The 22890-nt window shown below is 34.6% G+C and overlaps 1 protein-coding gene across 1 annotated transcript in view; it reads left to right on the plus strand.

Annotated features, from left to right (window-relative positions):
- XRN1 (5'-3' exoribonuclease 1) overlaps nt 1-20357 on the plus strand; it is a 33973-nt gene extending 13616 nt beyond the window's left edge. Inside the window, exons 16-41 of the mRNA XM_074154159.1 lie at nt 274-443; nt 1333-1453; nt 1551-1649; nt 3270-3373; nt 3886-4017; nt 4754-4916; nt 5371-5484; nt 5937-6035; nt 6201-6316; nt 7191-7337; nt 7704-7793; nt 9111-9246; nt 10311-10367; nt 11021-11153; nt 12279-12348; nt 13505-13730; nt 15203-15298; nt 15533-15647; nt 16162-16226; nt 17106-17231; nt 17542-17698; nt 17999-18177; nt 18389-18502; nt 18584-18701; nt 19714-19865; nt 20067-20357. Of these exons, the coding sequence (XP_074010260.1) occupies nt 274-443; nt 1333-1453; nt 1551-1649; nt 3270-3373; nt 3886-4017; nt 4754-4916; nt 5371-5484; nt 5937-6035; nt 6201-6316; nt 7191-7337; nt 7704-7793; nt 9111-9246; nt 10311-10367; nt 11021-11153; nt 12279-12348; nt 13505-13730; nt 15203-15298; nt 15533-15647; nt 16162-16226; nt 17106-17231; nt 17542-17698; nt 17999-18177; nt 18389-18502; nt 18584-18701; nt 19714-19865; nt 20067-20357 (3390 nt within the window). The remainder of the gene's footprint in view (nt 1-273; nt 444-1332; nt 1454-1550; nt 1650-3269; nt 3374-3885; nt 4018-4753; nt 4917-5370; nt 5485-5936; nt 6036-6200; nt 6317-7190; nt 7338-7703; nt 7794-9110; nt 9247-10310; nt 10368-11020; nt 11154-12278; nt 12349-13504; nt 13731-15202; nt 15299-15532; nt 15648-16161; nt 16227-17105; nt 17232-17541; nt 17699-17998; nt 18178-18388; nt 18503-18583; nt 18702-19713; nt 19866-20066) is intronic.
- Nucleotides 20358-22890: the final 2533 nt, after the last annotated feature.

The following is a 22890-nucleotide window of genomic DNA, read 5'->3' on the forward strand; positions in this document are numbered from 1 at the left end:
TTTTAATATTACTTTGTATGTTAAATGTAAAAGGCAAAATATGGCTAGCCTTTGGAAGTATGTTTGCAAAAATATGATCTTTATTCTCCAAAGCCATTCCATTGTAATTGTCCTATTTTTATCAGAGAGCTGGGACATAAGAAAGGGTGAGGCTGCAATTAGAAGAATAACACATTAACCAGAAAAGTGCAGGTATCCACTTTCCCAATGTGGATGTTTCTGTGCTGATTTTTTGTTGCCAGTTTCACACATGCTAATTTCTCTAAAATTTAGAAACGATTGCTGCAGGCCATGGAAGCCTGTAATAAGTGCCTAAAAGAAGAGGAGAAACGAAGAAATACTCACAGTGCTTGCTTAATGTACTGGTATGACAAAGAAGCGGAGTTCCAGTACTTGTCACCATGGCCAGAGAAATTCCCTGCAATAGAAAGATGTCATACAAGGTAACATTGGCATAACTGTTTTAGAGTAGACTAAAAGTTGTTAGAATACTTTTATTAGCATTTTAACCAAAGCTTTCTATATGCCAGTATATACACTGAAAAATGTAGGATATTGAATTAGATGTTGCTTGTTGTGGGTGGCGCAGTGAAAGTGTTTGTCCCTTTTCTTCAAATATTACTCTGCAAAACAGATAAACCAATGCTGAGTTAGCAAGAGCACTCTAGAGAATTACTTTCCTTTGTATGACACAGAAGATAAAAGACTGGTACAAATATCCGATAATAGTGATGATTTATTAGTACGGTAATTCCAGATCATTTGTAAAAAAAGAAGGGATTTGGATCCAGTGCAGAGAGTTGAACAGAAATGTGTGGTTCACTTTCCTCTCAGTGAAAGTAGCCAGCTAGCTTTAACACTGGCTAAGGTTTCAAGACTAAATGGAAACATAACCTTAATAGTAGTCAAACTTAAAGGAAAATAGGGGAGGAACGCTCTGTTCAGGATTCACTCTATTAAGAATGAATAGATGTGAAGGTGGATGATACTGTATGGAACCATTGCTAGTTTAGAAGAACGAAGTTGTGAAGATGAAAGATACCATATGGAATCATTGCTAAATTAGAATTTGACAATAACAATGAATTAAAATAGTGAGATTGGGACATACCATGGCTTGAAGTTTTGTCTTTTTCTTAATGAGTAGTCTCTTTGCAGCTATAGCATGGGTTTTTATAGTCCTTTGTATAGATTTTAAGTTGCTTAAATTAATTGCCACTTTCCTGTAAAGTTAAAGGGTTTGTCAAGTAATGAATGTTTGAATGACCAATGAGAGTTTCTAGACCCGAAGGTTGATCTGTATGAGCAAATGTTGTGCTACTTGTTTTTTAGGTATAAAACAATACCTTTGGATGCTTGGCACGTAGAAATAACCCACAATAAGATAACTAAAATCAACAAGAGCGCATTATATTTTTGTGGATTTCCTACTTTAAAGCACATTAAACATAAGGTAAAAGATTTCTCCCTTTGAGATTTTCAATTCTATTTAATAGGTAACTATGTAAGAGTTTCAAGTAAGTTTTATGTGCTGTTTTGTTTTTACCCAGTTCCATCTTAGAAAAAGTGGTGTACAGGTGTTTCAGCAAAGCAGTCATGGAGAGAACATGATGTTAGAAATCATAGCTGATGAGAACTCAAAAGAACAGGTAAGTATTCAGCTCCTAACAAAAAAACTTGTCATAAAAAGACTGAATTTGTTAAATAGTCAGATTTGAAATGTTGGGGGTTTTTTTGTATCTTCTCAACAGTGTATTATAGGGGAAAAACATTTATAGTAGTACTGAAAAATTTAAAAAAAAAAAAAATTAAAACCCAAGCATTTCTTTAAAAAGAGTAGTTAGATATGTAGAATAGTCAATTTAAAAGATAATATTTAGATTTTTTAAAATTTTATTTAACTAGTGATGCTTTGATTTCAAAATGAGCTTTATGTACAAGCTGTTAAAATTTGATTAATAGAGAGGAAGTTGAAATATGGCTCTGTTCAAGGCCATAGAATTAATTACTGGAGTAAGAACTCTGGAATTCTTAGCTCCCAACCCAAAGTTGAGACCATTACGTGGTGGTATTCTTGGAATATGTTTCGAAAACATCAGCTGAATCAGTTCACTGAGAACATCAACGGTATTAGTTCACACTGAAAGCTTTTGTTTACTTTTGGAGTCAATAGTAAAAAATAAATTAGGGTTAAAACACTAAATTTTTGTGGTGAGCAGCCTAAAATTTTGGTAATCTGCTCAAAGATTTAAATTTGTCCTGGCTTCAGAAAGTCTCCTGAGTAGAGTTTCTGGCATTTCTCTGTGGTAGCTATCAGGTATTCTCGGGTAAGGAGTTGGTGAGACTTGCTCCTGACTTAAATAATAGTTGGAATTGGTATAAATGCAAGGAAGCAGAGTTTCCACACCAGTGCTCCTTGTCTTTGGGGTGCTGAGTATATAGACACTTTTTTTTAATCAGTCCCGTTTAATCAACAAAGCAGACTTACACCTTCCACTTGAATGAGACTATTTGATAGAGGAATTAGAGGAAAGAGTTGACACAGAGAGATTAGGAAGCAAAATATCTTTTCTAAATCCTTTAAAAGCCAACTCTACTTCATAATTAAAAACATCATGTAGCAAAAGACAAATCCAGAAAAAGGAAAAAGTTTGAGATAAATAGTTAAGGAAAAACAGGAAAGGAGAGAGGAGGAAAACAGATAGGGAGAGTGAATATTCAAGATACATGGCAAAGAGAATTGAATAAGCCAGAATAATAGGTTAAAAAACAGCAGAAAATCATTGGAAAAATAGAACATAATGTGAGACTAAAATTACAGATGCTAGTAAAGCCCTGGACGTAAGTGCTGTTTCTTTATTTCAGTGAGATGCAAAAGTGAAATTTATGGTACAGAATATTTCACTAATCCCAAATTGTCAATTTGATTATGGTGTCCCAGAGGCACAAATAGTTCAAAGTGATTTAACAGAAGAAAGTACTTAGTAACCCCATAACAGAAATGTAAATAACTAACATATGCTTATGTAAAGAGCCACATTTGAAATATGATACTTTGTCCTAAAAAATGAAATGTGATTCTCAGTTTCTAATCAGAGATTATGTAGTATGTCTCAAAACAGAATTTAATAAACTAAAATGAGCTTTTTGTTCTGCAAGAAAAACCTGTTCTTTAACTAGAGGAGGTTTTATTGCAAAAGCAGTTTGAAAATATTTTAACAAAAATCTTTTAATATTTTAAACTATTGGTAACTTCTTTATTTTTTCAGATGGTAGAAAATGTTGCCAGTTTGGTACTTGGAAAGCGTGTTTTTGTTAATTGGCCACACCTTGAAGAAGCCAGAGTTGTTGCTGTATCAGATGGAGAAACTAAGTAAGAGACATTCCATAAATAGTTGTTTGTCATCTTTATTGTTTTATTCAAAATAAATTCCTTAGGTTGTACAACAGTTTTGGTTTTTATTATAATACTTGCTAACAGCAAATTAGTCCAGACGTATCGAAGGCTACTTAGTGGAAGAACCTTTGCTTAATTATTATTAATTGTAATTATTCTGAGGTTTGCTTATCTCTGTTGAAGTCTAGTCCTTCAGTATTTTGCTATAGATGTGGAAGTTTGGAACAGCTCATTCTTAACTTTGAGGGGAAAAAGGCATACACAGAAATAATGTAAAAGAGAACTCTTTCTATACAATCTTCCTTTCAGCACATGCACTGGTATTTTTTATAAAAAGTACGCTGTGTGTCCTGTTGTGGAAGGGGTAGAGAAAATGATGCTGCAAGTTTTCCATGTCCTTAACAAGTAATTTCTAGCTATTTTAAGTTTTGCTCATGTCGAGATTAATCTTACTTGGTTAAATTTGTGCCTGTCGTGATTTTATCAAGGTTTTATTTGGAAGAACCACATGGTACACAAAAGCTTTACATGGGAAATGCAGTGCCCCCGACTAAAGTGGCATATGTTGGAGATAAGGAACAAAGCATATGGTTAAAAGAAATTCAAGGCATTTCAGAGCAGTAAGTAATTTTGAAATTAAAGTGTAACTTTGCACTTTATAACTTAGCTATGTTTTATTGCTGTAGTATATACCTAGGTAGTAGAGAAGAGCTGCTGATGATAAAGGTTAGTAAGTCTGCTGGAATTTAAAAAAAAAACAAACAAACAACATAAAAGAGCTTATGTTGAATTTCATAGTATATGGAGTTAGTCCCTAGATATTTAAACTTAGATACTGTTACAAAAGAATTCTCAAATGAATTAGTTTCAGTTTTTACTCTCCAACTCAATTTTCTGTTCTGGTTTTAGTAATCTTCAGTTGTAGGAAATATATAGAATGGAGTCATACGGTATCGAGGTACAACTTAAATAGTTTAGCATTGTTAAATTTGAATAGAGTTCTTGCTCTTTTAGAGTGTGGATGCCCAATGGAACACAACTGAGTTACAGTAGCTTGCCATTTTATTATCTGTCACTTGAGTTAACTGTGTTAATTACCCCTAACTCTTCCCACTGTAAAGGTCAAATTTAAATTTACACACTTAGCTATGTGGCTGTGCAACAATGGATAAGCGATTGGCTAAGCCATTTATTCTGGGTATTTTTTATAAAACAGGAGGCAAACTTAGAATCCTTTTGTTAAAAGAAGTTGGGGGGTTTTTTTGGTTTTTTTGGTTTTTTTTTTTTTTTAATTCCACACTCTTGGTTCATTTCTGTTTATTGTAATCGGTCTAAATGTTCTATTTTTGTATTCAGCTACCAGAGAAGAAAAGGAATAATTATTCATGAAACCTCAATAGTTGTGTATGCCCAGTTACTCACTGGTAATAGATATCAGCTAAACCAAAATGGAGAAGTTTATTTGGAGAAGCAGTGGTCAAAACAAGCTCTTCCTTTTGTTTACCAAACTGTTGTCAAGGTAAATATACAAGTGCAGTATCTTTCTGCAGTAGCTCCTTACTCCATGGGGCGGATGTATGGACGGGGAGGAAAGGGTATATGGTCCTTTAAAACAAAAAAATGAACAAAAATAAACAAATTAATGTAATTTTTTGTATTACAAAAGATATAATGTGCTTCGGCAAGTATTTTGTCACAAAATTTGGGACCCTGTTGCACAGTTGAAGGATCTTAACTGAAAAAATGCCTTTTGTCGTCTTTTTACTGATGGTATTTTGTATGAAGTACCATAGTGGTGCTCTACAAGGTAGCATAGTTGCTTATGTAACAGCATTTGTAACTTCTTTGCTTTCAGTTAATTATTTCAGACCGAGATAATGTTAATTAACAAGTTCATATAAATAGATGCTTTTTATAAATTCTGCTGGAAGTGAATTATATTTAACGTTATCGATTTTGTCTTTTTTGTGTAGGATATCAAAGCCTTTGACTCCCGTTTTTCAAACATCAAAACTTTGGATGACTTGTTTCCTCCTGGAAGTACAGCCTTTATGCTGGGATCTCCTTACTACGGCTGCATGGGAGAAGTTTGTTCCAATAAATTTTTTTTTCCCCTAAATTGCTTTATTTGCAAGCCTAAAATAATCTAAGATGTTGTGGCAGTAGTGGTGGTTTGCTAGCTAAAATTTTAAATCAAAGATTCCCTGATGATTTAGTCAGAAGAGGGAGGGGATTCTTCTGCTTTGCCTATTCACTGTTGCTGGCATAACAAGAAGAAGGTAGCACAGCTTCAATGCAGGATTATTTTTTTTAATTATTTGGGATAATTTTCAATATAAAGAGTTCCCATTTTGGACCATTTTCAGTCATGGATTCCTTTGATTTAATGCTGTTTGCCTCTGTGAGGAACCAGTGTACAGGTCGTGGCAAGATGATGAATCCCAAAGCAACTCTGTGCCTACTGCAGCAAAATTGTTGATAAAGTAGACGACAAAGTCTTTTTAAGTAACATTTTTAATATGTTGTTTGTCTCTTCAAGGTTCAAGATTCACACGATGTGATCACAGAAGGTAGAATTCGTGTAGTTTTCAATATTCCGTGTGAACCCCAGCTTGATCCTTTAATACAGAACCAGCATGTAAGTGCTTTTGGTTTTTTAGTAAAAGGTTAAACAAGATGTCAAATATATTTTTGCGATGGTAAAATGTCTTTAAGGGATGCTTCCACATTACTCATTTGCCCTTTTTGTAAAAATCCTTATCCTTTGGGAATTGGCAATATTTTTTGTTTGTTTGTTTTAAAGAAATATTCTGTGAAATACAATCCTGCATATATTTTGGCCAGCCGTCTTGGAGTAAGTGGATATCTTGTCTCCAGATTTACAGGGAGTATCTTTATTGGAAGAGGATCAAAGAAAAAGTAAGTTCTCTTTGTGAATTTTGACTGTAGAGAAGCTTCTAAACTGTAACACAAGTCTACCTTTCTGCTATATTTAAGTGCTGTTCTTATCAGGTGTATAACTGTTTTGTGATGTGAAGCTTTCTTTAGAGTTTATTTGCTGTAAACTGAATTCATATACATTGTTTTTCGCTCCTATCATAAACTTTTTTTTAATTTTGTTTACTGGAGATTTGTTCTGTTAACTTTAGTATTGTACAAAGACATAAATTGACTTTCCTGGTTAACTACTTGCATAATTGAAGCGGGAGTTTGACCTTTTTGCCACACTGAGAATAAAATTGGAATTGGGATCTAACTTCATTGTATTTATCATCACTACTAGTATAAAGCTATAACAATTATACCTGTAATTTTTTTGAAGAACTAGTTAAGACTGAAACTGCTTAAAGTATGTAAGGGAGGCAGTCGCTATAGTTCTTTGAATGTCAGAATTGTGGTTTCCTAGGACAGCTCACTAAAGAAGAGATTGATGCATGAGCATCATCTTGTGATTTAATGTGTACATGTGTTCTCCACTGATGGTTCAGGGACATCCTTCTACTTCTTGGTAAATGCCAGGTAGCTTGTGGCTGATTAAATTTCAATTAATGAAGAACTAAAATATTTCCTGCCTTCTTTGGCAATAAAGTATGGGCATGCATGTGGACAGCTACCATAGCACAGCTTCTGTCCTGTAATATTTACAGCTGTTGCGATGCTAACAAGTAAACAATACAATGAATTCAATTTTGCTGTGGTTTAAGGCTGAGGATGTATGTTTATATGAGTTTTTTAATGTATGTACACACATATATCTATTATTCCAATTTAATAAACTTTTTCTTATTTCTAGTCCTCATGGAGATCACAAAGCGAATGTTGGGCTAAACCTGAAGTTCAATAAGAAAAATGAAGAAGTTCCTGGCTATACTAAGAAAGTTGGAAATGAATGGATGTATTCTTCTGCAGTAGAACAACTACTTGCTGAGTATTTAGAGAGGTAAATATTGGGTATTTACTTCACCCAAATTATCTACCTTTGTATCAGTCTTTGGATTTTGTCCTCTGGATGTAGATCGTCTAATAACTAATGAGTTTGCTTTTGGAGATTGCTTGATGGAACTTCTTTTATTCTGATATTCTCCTTGCAAGAGTCTCTCCTGCCCAGGAGAAGTATATTTTGGGATAGAGAAGTTTTGTCAGCAGCTTACCCTTGACAAATGAACAGTATGACACTAAATTAAGTAAAAAATAATCCGCCTGGGCTCCATAAATTTTGAAGCCTGTCAAAGTTTGTTTTGGTGAGGCTTTTTTGTGGTCTATGCTAACGTGAAACTAAGTTTGTCTTCTATTTATTCATTTTCAGGGTCCCTGAACTATTTAGTTATATAGCCAAGAACAGCCAGGAAGATATCTTCTATGAAGATGACATTTGGCCTGGAGAAGATGAGAATGGGTAAGCCGTTTTTTTCTGTCCTTTTTCTGTCCTTTTTCTGTCCTTTTTCTGTCCTTTTTCTGTCCTTTTTCTGTCCTTTTTCTGTCCTTTTTCTGTCCTTTTTCTGTCCTTTTTCTGTCCTTTTTCTGTCCTTTTTCTGTCCTTTTTCTGTCCTTTTTCTGTCCTTTTTCTGTCCTTTTTCTGTCCTTTTTCTGTCCTTTTTCTTTCGGTTTTCCTGTGTTTTCTGTCTGTCTCTCTCTCTGTCTCTCTCTCTGTCTCTCTCTCTGTCTCTCTCTCTGTCTCTCTCTCTGTCTCTCTCTCTGTCTCTCTCTCTGTCTCTCTCTCTGTCTCTCTCTCTGTCTCTCTTTTTTTTTCTAGAAAAAGTAAAATAAAGGCTGACAACATTGTGAAATTGGTGGTGATCGTATAGTGGCTGCTGTGTAACTGAAACCTTGCTGTCCTTGAACAGCATGACTGTTTGGTGATGAATCTGGAAAAAATTATCAGAATGATGGACATTCCAGCTGGGGAGTTCAAGTTTCTCTCAGACTCCTATCTCAAGACCAACAAATGAGAAATCTAATTTCTGATGGCTGCTTCATAATTCTTGCTTTTAAAGTAACCTTCAGTAAGAATAGTCACCAAAAGATAATTTTGGAAAATAAGCAATAATTATTTTAATTGTTTAAGATCACTTTGAATTTGAAAAATAACATGCACAGAATTTAAAGTACTTCACACATTTTCAATATACATCCAGTCAGTTTCATGGGAGACAAGGAGCAACCTTGGTCCCAGATACAGTATAGTAACATTATTATTAGCTAGTAAGCCCTGTTCACAGGCTTGAGTTAGTAAGTCTGTGTGATGCTGCAATCGACAGGATTCTTACCAGGCTGACACACTGTTGTGGGACTGTTCTACTTTAAGAGTCTCAAATTTGTGCTCCATTTTACCAGAGAACCCCGAAGTTCTTTCTTACTGTGTTGTGAAAAACAGCTGGTCACAGAATCTTTAATCACAGCTTGTCATAGTTAATTGGTTGGATGCAAGCATAATTTACTGAATACTTTCAAATAATTTTATTTTTTAGTATATTTTTTTTTTTTGCTGAGACAAAACTTCAGGTTAATTTTGAAACTATGGCATGATTCAGTTATTTTTTTTTTCTAACTACTATTGTAAACTTATGCAGAACTCTTGAATTCTGTTACTTTATGAATGTATACAAGCATTGTGCCTATATCGTAATACTTGACTGATTAAATCATGGACGTGGTAAAATAGTTTATGCAGTTGAAAGTTTTAATTCATGTATTCATGTCCTTTTTTATCTAGAGCTGAGAAAGTTCAAGAAATCGTTGCATGGTTAAAGGCACATCCTGTGTCTGCTTTGTCTCGCTCATCTTGTGACTTGCAAATTTTGGATGCAGCCATTGTTGAGAAAATTGAAGAAGAAATAGAGAAATGCAAGGTATGCAGCTTGGCATCATTGTGAGCAGGGGTGAACCAAAAAGCAGCTGCTTGTTATTTTCCACACTCTTGAATTAGAAGACAATTGAAGATTACTTGTCCTTCCAAAGAAAAAGAATACAAAATGTAATGTAATATCTGAATTTTTAATGTGAATTGTCGCAGAAATTCAGAAGAGCTCATTATTAGTCTTTTTAATTGACTTACTCTTTTTGAGGTGATTCAGCAGCGTTAGCCCATACTCTGAACTCTGCCTTTTGGTGATTTCAGAATGGAACAGATGTCTGTATATTCTGAACTACTGAAGTGCTGTTTCTAAGTGCAATATGAGCTGTTCTTCCCTTGCAGTTTCTCTTTCATAGAATCATAGAATGGTTAGAGTTGGAAGGGACCTTTAAAGATCATTGAGTCCCAACCCCCCTGCCATGGGCAGGGACACCTCCACTAGACCAGGTTGCTCAAAGCCCCATCCAGCTTGGCCTTAAACGCTTCCAGGGATGGGTCATCCACAACCTCCCTGGGCAACCTGTGCCAGTGCTTCACCACCCTCACAGTAAAGAATTTCTTCCTAATATCTAATCTAAATCTCCCCTCTTCCAATTTAAAACCATTACCCCTTGTCCTGTCGCTACACTTCCTGACAAAGAGTCCCTCTCCGGCTCTCCTGTAGGCTCCCTTCAGATATTGGTTGGCTGAGGTCTGAGGAAAACTAGAAAGTTCTTTTGTGAAGGCCACAGATCAAAAAAGGGGCCAAGGAAAGTAATAAAAAGCTAAAGGTAAAGCCACATGAAATAACGGACTGATTTCTTTGAAATTATTTGCTAGGACATTATAACAGAATTGGTGTGAATTCTGGAATTAGCCGAGCAATGCAAAAGCTCTGGTAAGAAATCAGTCATGTTTTAATAACTGGACTTGGTCATCCTAAAGACTTTATGAAAGCTGTATACCTTTATCTAAAAGGAACAAAAGAATTCTACATTATCTTTTCATATGTTTTGTTGTACCTGAAATCCAGGGCTTTTTCCTACATTAGTTCGTAATGGCTTTCTGTTCTTTCTTTAGCAGAGAAAGAGCAACAAGAAGGTGCGAGTAACTGTGAAACCCCATTTGCTGTACAGAGTAAGTGATGTGAGAAGGTGTTTTTTTAAAGTTGTCCAGATCATAATTATGTTACCTAAGCTTGCCAACTTCCAGAGAGTGGAATTTTAGAACAGTGTTGATGGAAGAAAAAGTTTTATGATGCCTTCTAGAAAATCAACTTGAGAACAGTAGCCCGTCTCTAAAAGGAATTTTTAACTATGAACTCAGTCATCTGTTATACTGACTTTGAGTTCTTTTCTACCTTTTGTCCTTCATGCTTCTACAGTTCTTATCGGCTGTATAATGAAGGCAAAATAAAACAGATTTGTCCCTTCTTCCCTGTTTTGCTTTTTGTTCAGTTCTTGACATATGACCAACTGCTCATCTTGCCTGGTATTTCACAGCTACCCATGTTACTGATACAGGCAGGTTACCCTTGATGGTTTTATTTTGTCTAAATTGATCCCTTTGGTCTGTCTTGGGTCACTGTTCTCAGGCAGCAGCAGTGAGTGAGAGTTGCAAGAAAAAAAAAGCTTACTTTGTATTTGGGAAAGGAAGATTCTGTGTTCTTAAACAATTCTTTTCAGAAAGTTTGTTTTATGGTGTGTTTCAGATACTGTTATATAAAATGCATTTTGAATGTAATCCCTGTTTTTTTGCAAACATTAACACAGTGTTTTGGTTATTGTCAGCCCTTAGAACAACAGAACGGGGTTGTTCCAGATCGAGACGCAGAGTACAGGCTGTTTGACCGTGTTGTGAATGTGAGAGAAAACTTTTCTGTTCCGGTTGGTCTTCGAGGTACCATTATAGGAATAAAAGGAGGTAATATTTTCTTTATGGTTGTAACATTGTAGCTATATAACAGCTCAGCCAGTGATGTGAAAGCAGGCTTCAGAAAAGTGTTTTCTAGAATGGTTGTGAATGCACAAAAATTTCTGACCTACAAAGCATGTCACTAGGAGCTTTAAGTTGCATATATTTACTGTTTTGAATTAAACCTACAGGTATTGTATTTTAATGTCATTTGTTACACAGCTATACTTTGAATAAGAAATTACCCTTTTCTTTCTTAATATGAAGAAGGCAAGAGACATCAATGAGAGAGAACACAGGCTGCAAAAAAGGAACAAAATTTTGGGAAGATATGGGCAAAGTTAAGAGAAGCAGAGATAAAAACAAAAGTATTAGCCTTGATACTTAAGTTGAACATAAAATTTTATCAAATACGATTTGTCTCAAATTGTTTTATTTCTAATTTGTTTTTTACTCTGTGATACTCCGTTTCTGTTAAATGGCATGGATTTACACCTTCTTTGAGAATATTGACTATAAATCTATTTCAGGTAAACAAAAGGATTTACAGAGTCTTATTGGGTGTAACAGTTTGAGTTCTAGTAATAGAAATTGTTTTCTTACCTGGTATTTAAGTAGTTGCTTTCTCATTCAGTTTGCATCCAGCAGAATCTTGACTAGACTAGACTTGAGTCCAGCTTTTAAAAAGAGTTATTATTTTCTCCATAATGGTTATATACTAGTATAATTTTAAAGGAGTATTAGTCTATCATTATGCAAGAAGGTAATGCTAAAGCTTGCGGTTTCTGACTGCCTAAATGAAGAGATGACTTGCATCTCTTTTCTGGCAGTTTCTGACAACTGTGACTTACTGCTATAAATTGCAGTTCTGTTAATGCAGGTTGATAAGTTGTTACGCGTGGTACATTTCTGTTAAAAGTATATCTAAAAGGGCAGCCATGTATGACTTTGAGAATCATTTCTGAATTGCTGTTAATGAAATTACTCATTTAAGACAGGGATTTTTTTGTTGTTGATAATTAGTTGGGGTTTGTTCTTTTCATTATTTATTGCGTAACTAATGTATTTACATAATTTAGATGAAAACAGCTACTGTTATATATCTAGGATGACGTTTTACTTCATTTTGTATAGCCAGTAGAGAAACAGATGTGCTCTTCGAAGTTTTGTTTGATGAAGAATTCCTTGGAGGCCTAACTATAAGGTTTGTGCAGGGGCTTTCGTAGTCATCTCATGCTCTTGGTATGGATGGCATGAAATTGCGGCCTTTGGTTTCGCTGAGTATTTTTAATGCCTCTTCTTAAAACTTTGTTTCTTAGTGTTGGTCCATTTTTTATTTCTTTTGCATTTGTTTTTTCTAGTTGAGTAGGGATAATTTTTATGAAGATGATATATTTTGGAAATGCTGTTTTGGCTTTTTTGCATATTTAGAAGCTTCTGATTTGTAGAAAGCATATATGAACCAGCGGAATAAAGCACTAGATCCAAATGTCTTTCGAAAACAAATATGTAGAAAGCAGGTTGTTATCAGTATGTCTTTAACATATAGATTAAAAATAGTTAGTAATCATCTGCTCTTCTGAAGGAGGGACGCTGAGCTATAAGTAATTGATACATAGGCACTAAATTCTAACCACAGTTAAAAACCTAAACTGTTCTTCAGGAGATGGAGGCACGATTAATGCTTTTGTTTTAAAAAGTACGATAACTTTTCTGTATTTAAGTAAGCAGGTAAAATTCTAAGTTCACTAATTTAGCAGGCAGACTTCATTTTACTATTGTTCTTAGATAAATTAACGGATTTTTTATGAGAGGGGAGAATCTTATGTATTATCTGTGTTCAGCAAGCATAACACAATCCTATCCCTTGCATGTCCTGTAACACAAATAATCTTCAGTATTCAGAATCATAAAGGTCGATATAAAACTGATTAAATCCTGCTTAACTTCAGTTTATAATTCTGCTACTGGCTTCAGTTTTCATCTGAGAAAAAGAAAATATTATTTCCTGGTTCATAATTTTTTTTACAGAAATATTTACTACAAAACTATGCTATAACAATTCACTCATTTTTAAAATTTCTTTGAGCTCAGCACTAAAAGGTACAATATAAACCCAGAGCAGTAGTAATTATGGATGTTTTCTGGTTTTGACAACCAGAGGCCACAGGGGAGCAAAATGGGATTAACGCTGTGTGTAATGTTACTAGATTTCAATGTTGGATACAGTTTTCAGCCTCTGCTGTTCAAATTTGAATCATTATCTTTTGGTATAGAGGCAACAGTATTGTTAAGTCACTAATATTGAAATGTCACTAATTAAATGACACGAAACAACTATGTAATTTGCTTTTCTTAAGGTGCTCACCTGCCAGAGGTTATCGTCTGCCGTCAAGTGCCTTAATTAACCTTTCTCACGGTAGTCGGTCAGAAATGGGAAATCAAAAACTGACAGCCATAGTTAAACCTCAGCCAGCTGTGAATCACTACAATCCATACACATCTGATCCGTCGTCTGTATGCTCGCAAAAAGTGCATCTTGGAGGCCTCAACCATTCTCCTCGCTCTCTTTTTGTTCCTACTCAAGTAAGACTTTTCTTTCATTTGTACAAAAATGTTTTTCCATAGAAGCTGAATTATGACCATGGTAATCTTCATTGGTACAAATAAAACTTAATTTTTGTATCACTAATTAGATGTACAGTAATCCTTATCTTGGAGAAATGAGTTAATGCAATAATGAAAGGGACCAAAAGTTCCTTATTGACAGTTGTTTCATTTTGAGTTGCTCCAGTTGCATTTCCAAGAGACAAATATTTAGTTCAAAGCAGCGACACCACCTTTGGTGTCAACAAAGAGTTTGTTTGGGCAGAGATGCAATTATTTCCTTGAAGCTCTGTTCCAAGTAATGCTTCCTGTAGGCCAACCTTGTCCATGCTCAGAAAGAGACGACATGATTTTCTTGTGAGTTTTGCTTCTTGGTTATGATTTACTTTGAAAAATGCTGGAAAGGAGGAAAAAATACAGGTGAATTTGGGTTCTCACTGGTTTAATTAAACTTTGTTTTTTAATAAGTGACTTCTTTAAAGAAAATGAGTTTAATGGTAACTTCATGTTGCTGTAGGTGTATTTGAGAAGAATCGTCTCATGTCTATACAGGAAAAAAATTTCATTTGGAAAGTAGTTTAAGGCAATGAAACACTTCTGATATAAATTTTTTTTTTTTTTCTCTTAATGATTTAGCAACTGAATGGAAGACAGCATTACAATCTCAGGGCTGAAAATCAGGGCAACTCTAACTCACCCCAGAAAGGATCATTTCTGAGTGGCAATCAGAAAAATAAAGTGAGTGTTCTGATTCCTTTAGTATTGGACCCAAATGTCTCAATATTTATTTTGGCCCCCTGTTTAGAGTGGGTGTTCTTTTCTGGTGATTAACAAATAGCTTTGTTTTAGTACATCAGATGTTTTAGCCTGGATACAGACCGGAGTAGAACTTGTCCCAGTACTTGAATGACTATAATATCTTGTGTTATCCTTGTTTAGATTCTAGATTTTCAAAAGTGTTTTTTACGTAGCTGGGCTTCAGTTCTGTGGTAACACATATGTAATGTTGTGAAGCAATTGAGCCTAATTGATAGGGCCTTACAAAATAAGGCATTAATAATAAAATTTAAGAATACTACCAGTATGAGAGCATGCTTTTGAAACCATTTTGAATTGTCATCTGCATTTAATTATACTCAGTGATCTTTCTTATGTTAATAATTTCTGTTAGTAACAAAACAAAAACAATCTCAAAGCAAACTAAGCTCGTTTCAGTTTAATAGTGATTCTTAGGAAAAGTTGTTATGTAAATACAACCCACCACAGTAGCCTATTTTATAAATTGGATATCTACAAGTTCTACTAAGTGTCAGTATGAAAATTTCTGCTGGCTGAAGACGGTTAAACTTGGACCTTAGGATTTTTGGAATGTCCTTGTTTATGATTAGCTGTTCAAAATTTGAGTTTATAGCTGTTGAGTTTGTTGGGGCTGTTGTTTCTTATTTTGTCAGGCACAGAGTAAGCAAGATGATGAATTCTGCAGCATATGGCAATCATTGCAGAGTTCTGGGAAGTCTCACCACATGCAGCAAAACATGCATGAGAAGGTTAGTATATACACTTTAAACAGATCCCTGGGTTCAAAATATGAAGGTACTTAATTTTATACGTCAGTTCATTACATCAGAATAGTTTCTAGTTAATGTTACAAATAAATCGTCCGGATGAAAGTATTGTTACACAGGGTATGCATAGCTCTGGAAAGGGGTAGTCATAAGGGACTACTATGTAAATGATAAATAAATAGTGTCCTGGTTAAGGTTTGATGTTTGAAATCCTAGGGTGCAGTCCTACCTCAGGAAATCAAGCTGGGAACTGGCAATCAGTTCTATAAGCCAGGATTCAATGACAGCAGCTTTAAAGGTCAGCAAAGAAAACAGGAGCCATATAAAAAATGTAAGTACTATAATTAGAAACTGTTTTGAGGAGAACTACTTGCTTTATCTGATCTTCATTGAAATACCTATTGAATTTTTTGTAGTTATGAACAGAAAATAATTTATTATAGCTATATAAACACTACATTAGATTTGTTACTGTCAAATAATATTCCTGGTGTGCATATTAGGTTATTCCACACTTAATCCTGAACTATTTAATCAAGCTGTTCTGCATTATGTTGGCCTTTCCTCCATCTGATATAAAACCAAAACAAAAAAACTCCACAACTTGGCTTTGAAAAATTTGCTTGTGATCACATTTGTAGAATATAAGATTAGATGTATTATTGCATATCCTTAATTTTATTTTATCCTACAAGAAAAGCATGACCTATAAAGTATGAATTAAACATTTGATGCAGCCATTCAAATTAATGCAACTCTATGTACTTTTTTGGAGTTATTAATATTTTATGATTATTATTATGATGATTTTTAAGAGCACTTCAAAATCATGCGTTCTTTTGTAGTTAAAGAAGATTCCAAAGTTACAAGAGGTGAAAGTCAGCCACATAATAAAATATCAAACAAACAGGTAATTTCTTCTGTACTAAGGAAATGTATTCTTTTCATTTTACTCTGATCTGATTCCTCATTTTACAGATTTCTCTTTAACTGGCATCTTACTGATTCTTTTACTAGGTAAATTCTATTTTGGAGGTTGTTTTTTTTCTCTAGAGATTTTATAGACGGAAAATGAGAGAAAGTATGTAAGATGTATAATGATGATACCAAATGATTTTCCTACTCCTCTCAGGCTCTAAAAGCTATGCTGTAATAGTAAACACAAATGTTAAGTTTTTAGTAAGCTTAAATCCTCTAAGAATATTAGCTTATGAAAGCTATTTGCAGATGCATTTCTAAAATGATGTGTTATAATGAGTAATGGAGTGTTAGTATTCAGTAATAAATGCTGCAGTTTATTTCAGAATTTTGCAGGTGTGAATAAGTACAATGTTAAACTTCTGAAGAGGAATGAAAGTCCCAACATGCCTGTAATTCAGAAGGCTGCAGTTGATGGTCCCTGTACAGGTGGAAAGGTAGGATCTAGATAGTTTATCTTGTGCTTTTTGAATAACTTCAGTTTCCAGTCCATTTTGTGCCAATTATTCCTGGTCAGTTGTGTGCAAATTCATGTTTATAACAGATACAAGACAAACCTGGGTGACCTTGATGATTCTTTAAATCAATTCTCTATTGGTCAATACTTGCATCTTTTTAGTATGCAAAACTTGGTAAAAAGTCTCTGGTTATCTGTTCACACTCTGAGCAGATGTGACTGTGGTGTGCCCAAGCTAAGACAAAAAAAAATCCTGAATAAGCATAAAATTAATCTCAAACTAATATACCCAGCCTCTTGCATCTGCTTGTGATATACTAAGTTAAAGCACCTTTTTTTATTATTTATTTTAAGAAGGACAATGAACTTGAAAGCCTTCTAGCTTCTTTGAAAATTTCCAAAGAAAATGAAGTGCAGACTTATCCCAAGGAAGCAAGAGCTACAAATGAAGAACATCTGTCACCACAATCATTTGCTATGGTCTGTATACTGGTGGAATCATTACGTTGCAGTTTAGCATCTGCTATCTTAGCATCAATGCTTCTATTTAAAGAAACTCCGTGAAACCTCATACTGCCTTTTTAAACATATTGATGAGCTTTTAATTAGCTTTTCTCAAAGAAAATTAAGAAACACATTTGTTTATGCTAAGATGCTGTTATCTGTGCTCTGATAAAATGTAATTCATAGGAAAACAGAAATTCAGTTTTTGTTACTGATTACGATTTTCAGGAAAGTAGTGTTGCCTGAATGCCTTCATGTCCCTGAATGGTTTGTTTTATTTTTAAAGAAAGGAACACAGATGCTTAAAGAGATTTTGAAGATCGATGGCTCTGACCCGGAAACAAAGAATGAAGTGAAATCCCAAATTAATGATGTTCCTGCTCCCCCTAGTAGACAGGATTGCCATGGACCTGCCTTGCAATATAGACAAACAAAAAAAATGGGTATGTTTAGACATCAGCTCATAGTTCAGAGCTTCATCTTGTAGTGACATGTTAGAACATAGCTAACAGTATAGTACTGAATTTCTGATAGTAATTACTGATTAGTAATAAAATGTCCATCTTTTTCACTTCTAATTATTTATTCAGATCTAGAAATCTCTTTATATAAAGTCTTCTGGTTTTTGTTAATCAGAAAAGACCAGAAAAAAAATTATGGGTTTTCTTCTGCTAATAACAAAGTTATCCTTTCAGTGTGGGATATGCTTGTGATACAGCTTTTTTTTTTTTTTCTTTTGTCAGCTCCATATATGAACAAGCCTCATAGCACTGGAGCCCCTCAGAACACATCAGCACTGGAAACTGGAGGGCACCCTTTCCCTTGTCCACAGCCTCCACTGTCTACTGTTTCTGAACTTTATCGTATTTGTTCTCTTGTTGGAATGTCACAACCGGATTTCTCTTTCCTAAAAACACCACAGGTAAAAGGCTTTTTCTGCAAAAGTTAAAGTTCTAAATCTTGTTTCAACTGTCCTATGTTAAACATTTGGACTGAGCACTGAAATACATCTGAAAATCAACCTTAGCTCCTTTTCTTGCCTTTTTTCAAAACAAATAAACCAATCCTTTGTTTCTATCTCACAGTTTGTCTGCAATACAAATGCCTTCAAAAATCTTATCTCATTTTTCTAGACCATGACAGTTTGTCACATAAAATTATCAAATGGTTTGTTGGTTCACGGACCGCAGTGTCATTCTGAAGCTGAAGCAAAGGAGAAAGCTGCACTTTTTGCTTTACAGCGTTTGGTGAGGATGCTAAAAATCTTTCAAAATCTTTGTCTCTCTTGCATTGCATTTGTTTATAATCCTCTGTGTCCTTCTTCATAGAGTTCTATAGGAGTGAACTTCCCTTTGCCTCCACCTCCACCAGTGTTTCCAAATTATCAACCTCTAGGCGTTCCTGTACCACCTGGGTCTATTCCTCCAGTATTTGCACAACCCCCTGGTAAGTACTGGGCTAGTACACGTTTCAAATATCGTCATGATATCCTGCAATTGTAATGGTTCTTTATATGGAAATGAATTGTCATCCAGAAAGCTCCATTTTTGGTCTTCGTGTATGTAGCTGTTTGAACTGCTTTGAAAACAGTTCATTAACCTCTTCTCATCAATATGCAAGTTAATTCAATACAAAGAATCACATATGTCCCAGTTATTTCTTTTCCTTAAGATTGTATTTGTCCATTCAATCTTAGTTGGTTTTTTGTGATTTTTTTTCCTTCAAAACAATAGTAATTAGTTCAAAGCTGATAGTCCCAGTTCAGAATTCTTAAGAAATCTCTTTCTTGATTTTTCTACATGGATTTTCTTTTTCCCCCCCTGTATACTTAATGGTTATCCATGCATTAGTCTTTTTATTTGTTTATAACCAAGTTTTACTGAAGTACTGCCTCAGAATCCTGTTGTACACTGCCAAACATTAGCATGGTAGTAACCCCCCTAAAATTGCTGAAAACTGGCTCTGTTTCTGGTTCCTGTCTAATTTTGTATTTTACTAAAGCTCACATTCACAGCTAGTGATTAACGAGTCAGCAGCGTTCTAGCATCCTGATAACCCACACAGCAGCTGCTACATCTCTTTTCCCCAGTGTTTCTATATTGTTGACTTGTTTCAAAAGGATGGCCTGCACTAGCAGCCTTCTACTCATACAGTTGACTCAGCTGAGGATGTGAAGATCCGAAGTTTTATGCGTGCTCTGAAATGCAGATGCTGTGACTTAGTGCTCCTAACTGTGCAGTCATCTAGGGATAGTTCTGTAAAAGCAGAACTGTTTGTTTGGGACTTTTTTGATAATAAATAAATACTTACCTATTTTCAAGTAAATATGAAGAATATGAGGCTTTATTGGAAAGAGAAACACTATGCAGACAAATGTAGTTGGGGGTACTTCTGAGGTCTTGGGGCGTTTGTATCCTTTTTTTGAGGAAGGAGAGCTAAAAGTTAATTATTTTCACAGCTAATATAATGCCTCCATCATCTCACATGTTTGGTCCAGTGTCCTGGGGAACTCCGGTGCCTAAACATTATTATCCTGGCTCCTATCCAGGAAACGTGTCTCTTGCAGGAACTATACCAGTTGGTTCTCACAACCAGTTTATACCTCTGCAGGTAAGATTGGCAGGTTTGTCTTAATATTCTATTTTTGTAAAAAATGTGCCTACATGATGAATGCAACAACACCCCCACTGTGAAGCACTATTTAGTATTAGAAAACTATTGTAAAAAATCGTATGCATGTTTTCTGAAAGTGGAATATTTGCAGTTTTTTGGAGAATGCATTTTGTTAAATAATATTTATTTAATTTAAAGGTAACTAAAAAAAGGGCTGCTAGCAAGAAAAACTTTGAGCTCAAGGAGTTTCAGAGTTCCCCTCAAGCTGCACCACTAAAGAATGAACAGCCAGTGTCTTCTGACCACATTCAGCAAGATAGTTCTTCAGCTCCTTTAAAATCTCCTCAAGCTGCTCAGTCCACTGTTTCCTTTCAAGACAATGTGGCTACTCCAAGCGCTCCTCATAACAAATCAACACCAAACACTTCCAGCAAGCGAAAGCCAAGAAAGCTGGCTGTCAATTTTGGCGCACCAAAATCTTCAGAATAAATATGGTAGCTAGGTGTATTTTATCTTTAACTCTTCCCCCACTGTTATGTTCTATCATTTAAAAAAATCAGAAAGCTCTATTAAAAAGACCAGCCACTTTAAGTATAATATAGAATGAAATAAATTTTATTTGCCATGATTTTCAGGTTGTTACAAAAACTATAAAAATTATGTTAAAACTTAATTATTTTGACTTAAATTAGCAAAAGCCAGGAAATGCTGAGTTAAGGTTACCATGCCATCCATTGTGCCTAGGTTTCTGAACAGTGGCTTACAGACTATACCGGGTAAGCAGCAATAACAGTGGCAACCTTAATTCAGGATTGCTGTGCTTTGTTTTTTGGGAGGGATATGGTGCGGTAATAAGTTGGGCATCAAAGATTGCTTAGTACGACATTTTGTATTCTAGCTTATTTTTAAATAGCGTAATAAGACAGAAAGGAAAAATTATTTAAATGCAGCTTTCATATTGGCTCTCAAGGTCATTCCGAGTTGAATCAGTGTGACTAAAACCTAACTACAGTGGAACTGCCAAATTTGCTGTAACTCTGAACTGTTAGGTTTTATACCACAGGGCAACAACTTTACAACTTTCAAAATGTAGGTATTTTTTATATCTCTAGTATTAGAGTGGCAAAAAGTGATTGCTGATGCAGAATCTCTTCCAGGAGACCAATTTATTGGATGTATTGAATAAAAAATATATCTGAGAAGTAGAGACCTCTTTGGTAAAGTATGTTTAATTTTTTTAATCTAGCAGCATTATCAACTTTGTTGTTTTCTGATGATAAAATAACACAGATATCTACTGCAGATCTGCATATCCCCCTAAAACGCTAGTGATATCCTGATTTTTTTTTTTTTCTAAATTATAAAAATGGGCAGAGTTTAAAGATGTCTGTTTGCATAGAATGGCTGTCAAAGTAATGTTTAATTAGATTCCACTTCAGACAAAAAGTTTACTTGTATTTTTGAAGGGAGCTATGTTGTCAAAGTAGTAACTCCATTCTTAGTTCATATAGGAAAAAAAGAAGGCTCAAAGGTCCCTGGACTATTATTTTTAACCCACGTGTTCTGTTCTTATTGACATTAATAAGAAACATTCAGTCTAAGAGAAAATTTGAAGCCTGGTTGGTGCTGTTTACTGACGATTAAACTTCATTTTTCTTCTTTATTCTAATCTGTTCCAGGAAAAATACTTTTTCTCTAAGGCCCAGGAAGCTTAGAAATAAAGCGTGCTTTAGTGATTCATTTTGTCGACTCTGTTGGATCTGCAAGTCTGTAGACTTCCTTTCAGTTCCCCTACCTTGTTCTTTGCCTCCATTTATTGCATTTTTTTATATTGATTTCTGTGAAACAGTTGTTGCCTCAGGAGTATTTGTAGAATAGCAGCAAGCCCTATAAAAAGGATCACAGAGGTAAAAACAAGGTTAAGAAATTTCATTTTGTTTTACCACGAACCTTGTAGAATAGTCTATATAAAGTCTTAAAATACGTTGATTTTGTTGTTCTATTTATAGCCATCTAGTCTCAAGAGAGTTTGAGGCCATATTGCGTGAAGAGAAAGTTGTATGTTTTGATGATTTATTGCCATTAGCAATGCGAGACTGACACGATGCTGACACGCCAATATTTTAGAAGTGTTTATGTGAGATTTAGTTAGAGACACAGATGTTAGTCCCCCGTATACTATATGAATTAATCTGATCATCAGAGAAAAGATCTGTTTAGAAATTCCCGTGATGGAGATGAGGCTGTTAGATTCTCATATCACCTAATCTTGTCTCCGTTAAACTTTACCATAGGTGTCATCATAAAAGACTAAGCAGTTGATGGTGATAAACATATTGTAGTTTCTGTTGGAATTCTGAATTTTCTTAAAATTACTGAATTTTGACATATCTGGATAGCCAATTCATGTAGGTTTTTTTAGAAACAGTTAGGAAGAACACTGTTCTTAACATCAGTAAACACAACAATTTGTATTATTAATAACCTTCTTCAGACTACGACTTCCTCTCCCTCTTCAAGTAGAATTGCTATATTTAGTATATATAGCTGGTTAAACACTTAATTCTGTAACTGCTGCATATTGTATTAGTCCCTGTTTTTTAGTTTACATATATTCTATGATACTGACTGCCTGGTGCCCAGTTAATTACAGTTTTACATGTCCTGGTAGATGTAACATCTGCATTGACCTATGCCATGTCCCCTGTGATTTCAGTTTTTATATTTTAACAAGGTGATTATGTTTAATTCATACAGATATAAATTTAAGCATTTGTTTTTCTCATAGATATAAAGTATTTTGTAAGCACTGGAGTTTTTCATTAGATCTTATACAGAGCAGTATTTTACTAAAAATCCAAAAGGGAAGACTTTTATGTGCGCATTTTTGTAGTTTCTGATTTTTTTAAAAATAACTTTTCATTGTTTATCTGCCAAGTGAAATGTTTTAAATTTGCATATGAATGGATACAGAATGTATTTTTTGTGCTGTTTAGTGTTAAGTGTGCATTTGCAGATTTTT

This window comes from Numenius arquata, chromosome 9, assembly GCF_964106895.1.
Source record: "Numenius arquata chromosome 9, bNumArq3.hap1.1, whole genome shotgun sequence".
Lineage (NCBI taxonomy): Eukaryota > Metazoa > Chordata > Aves > Charadriiformes > Scolopacidae > Numenius > Numenius arquata.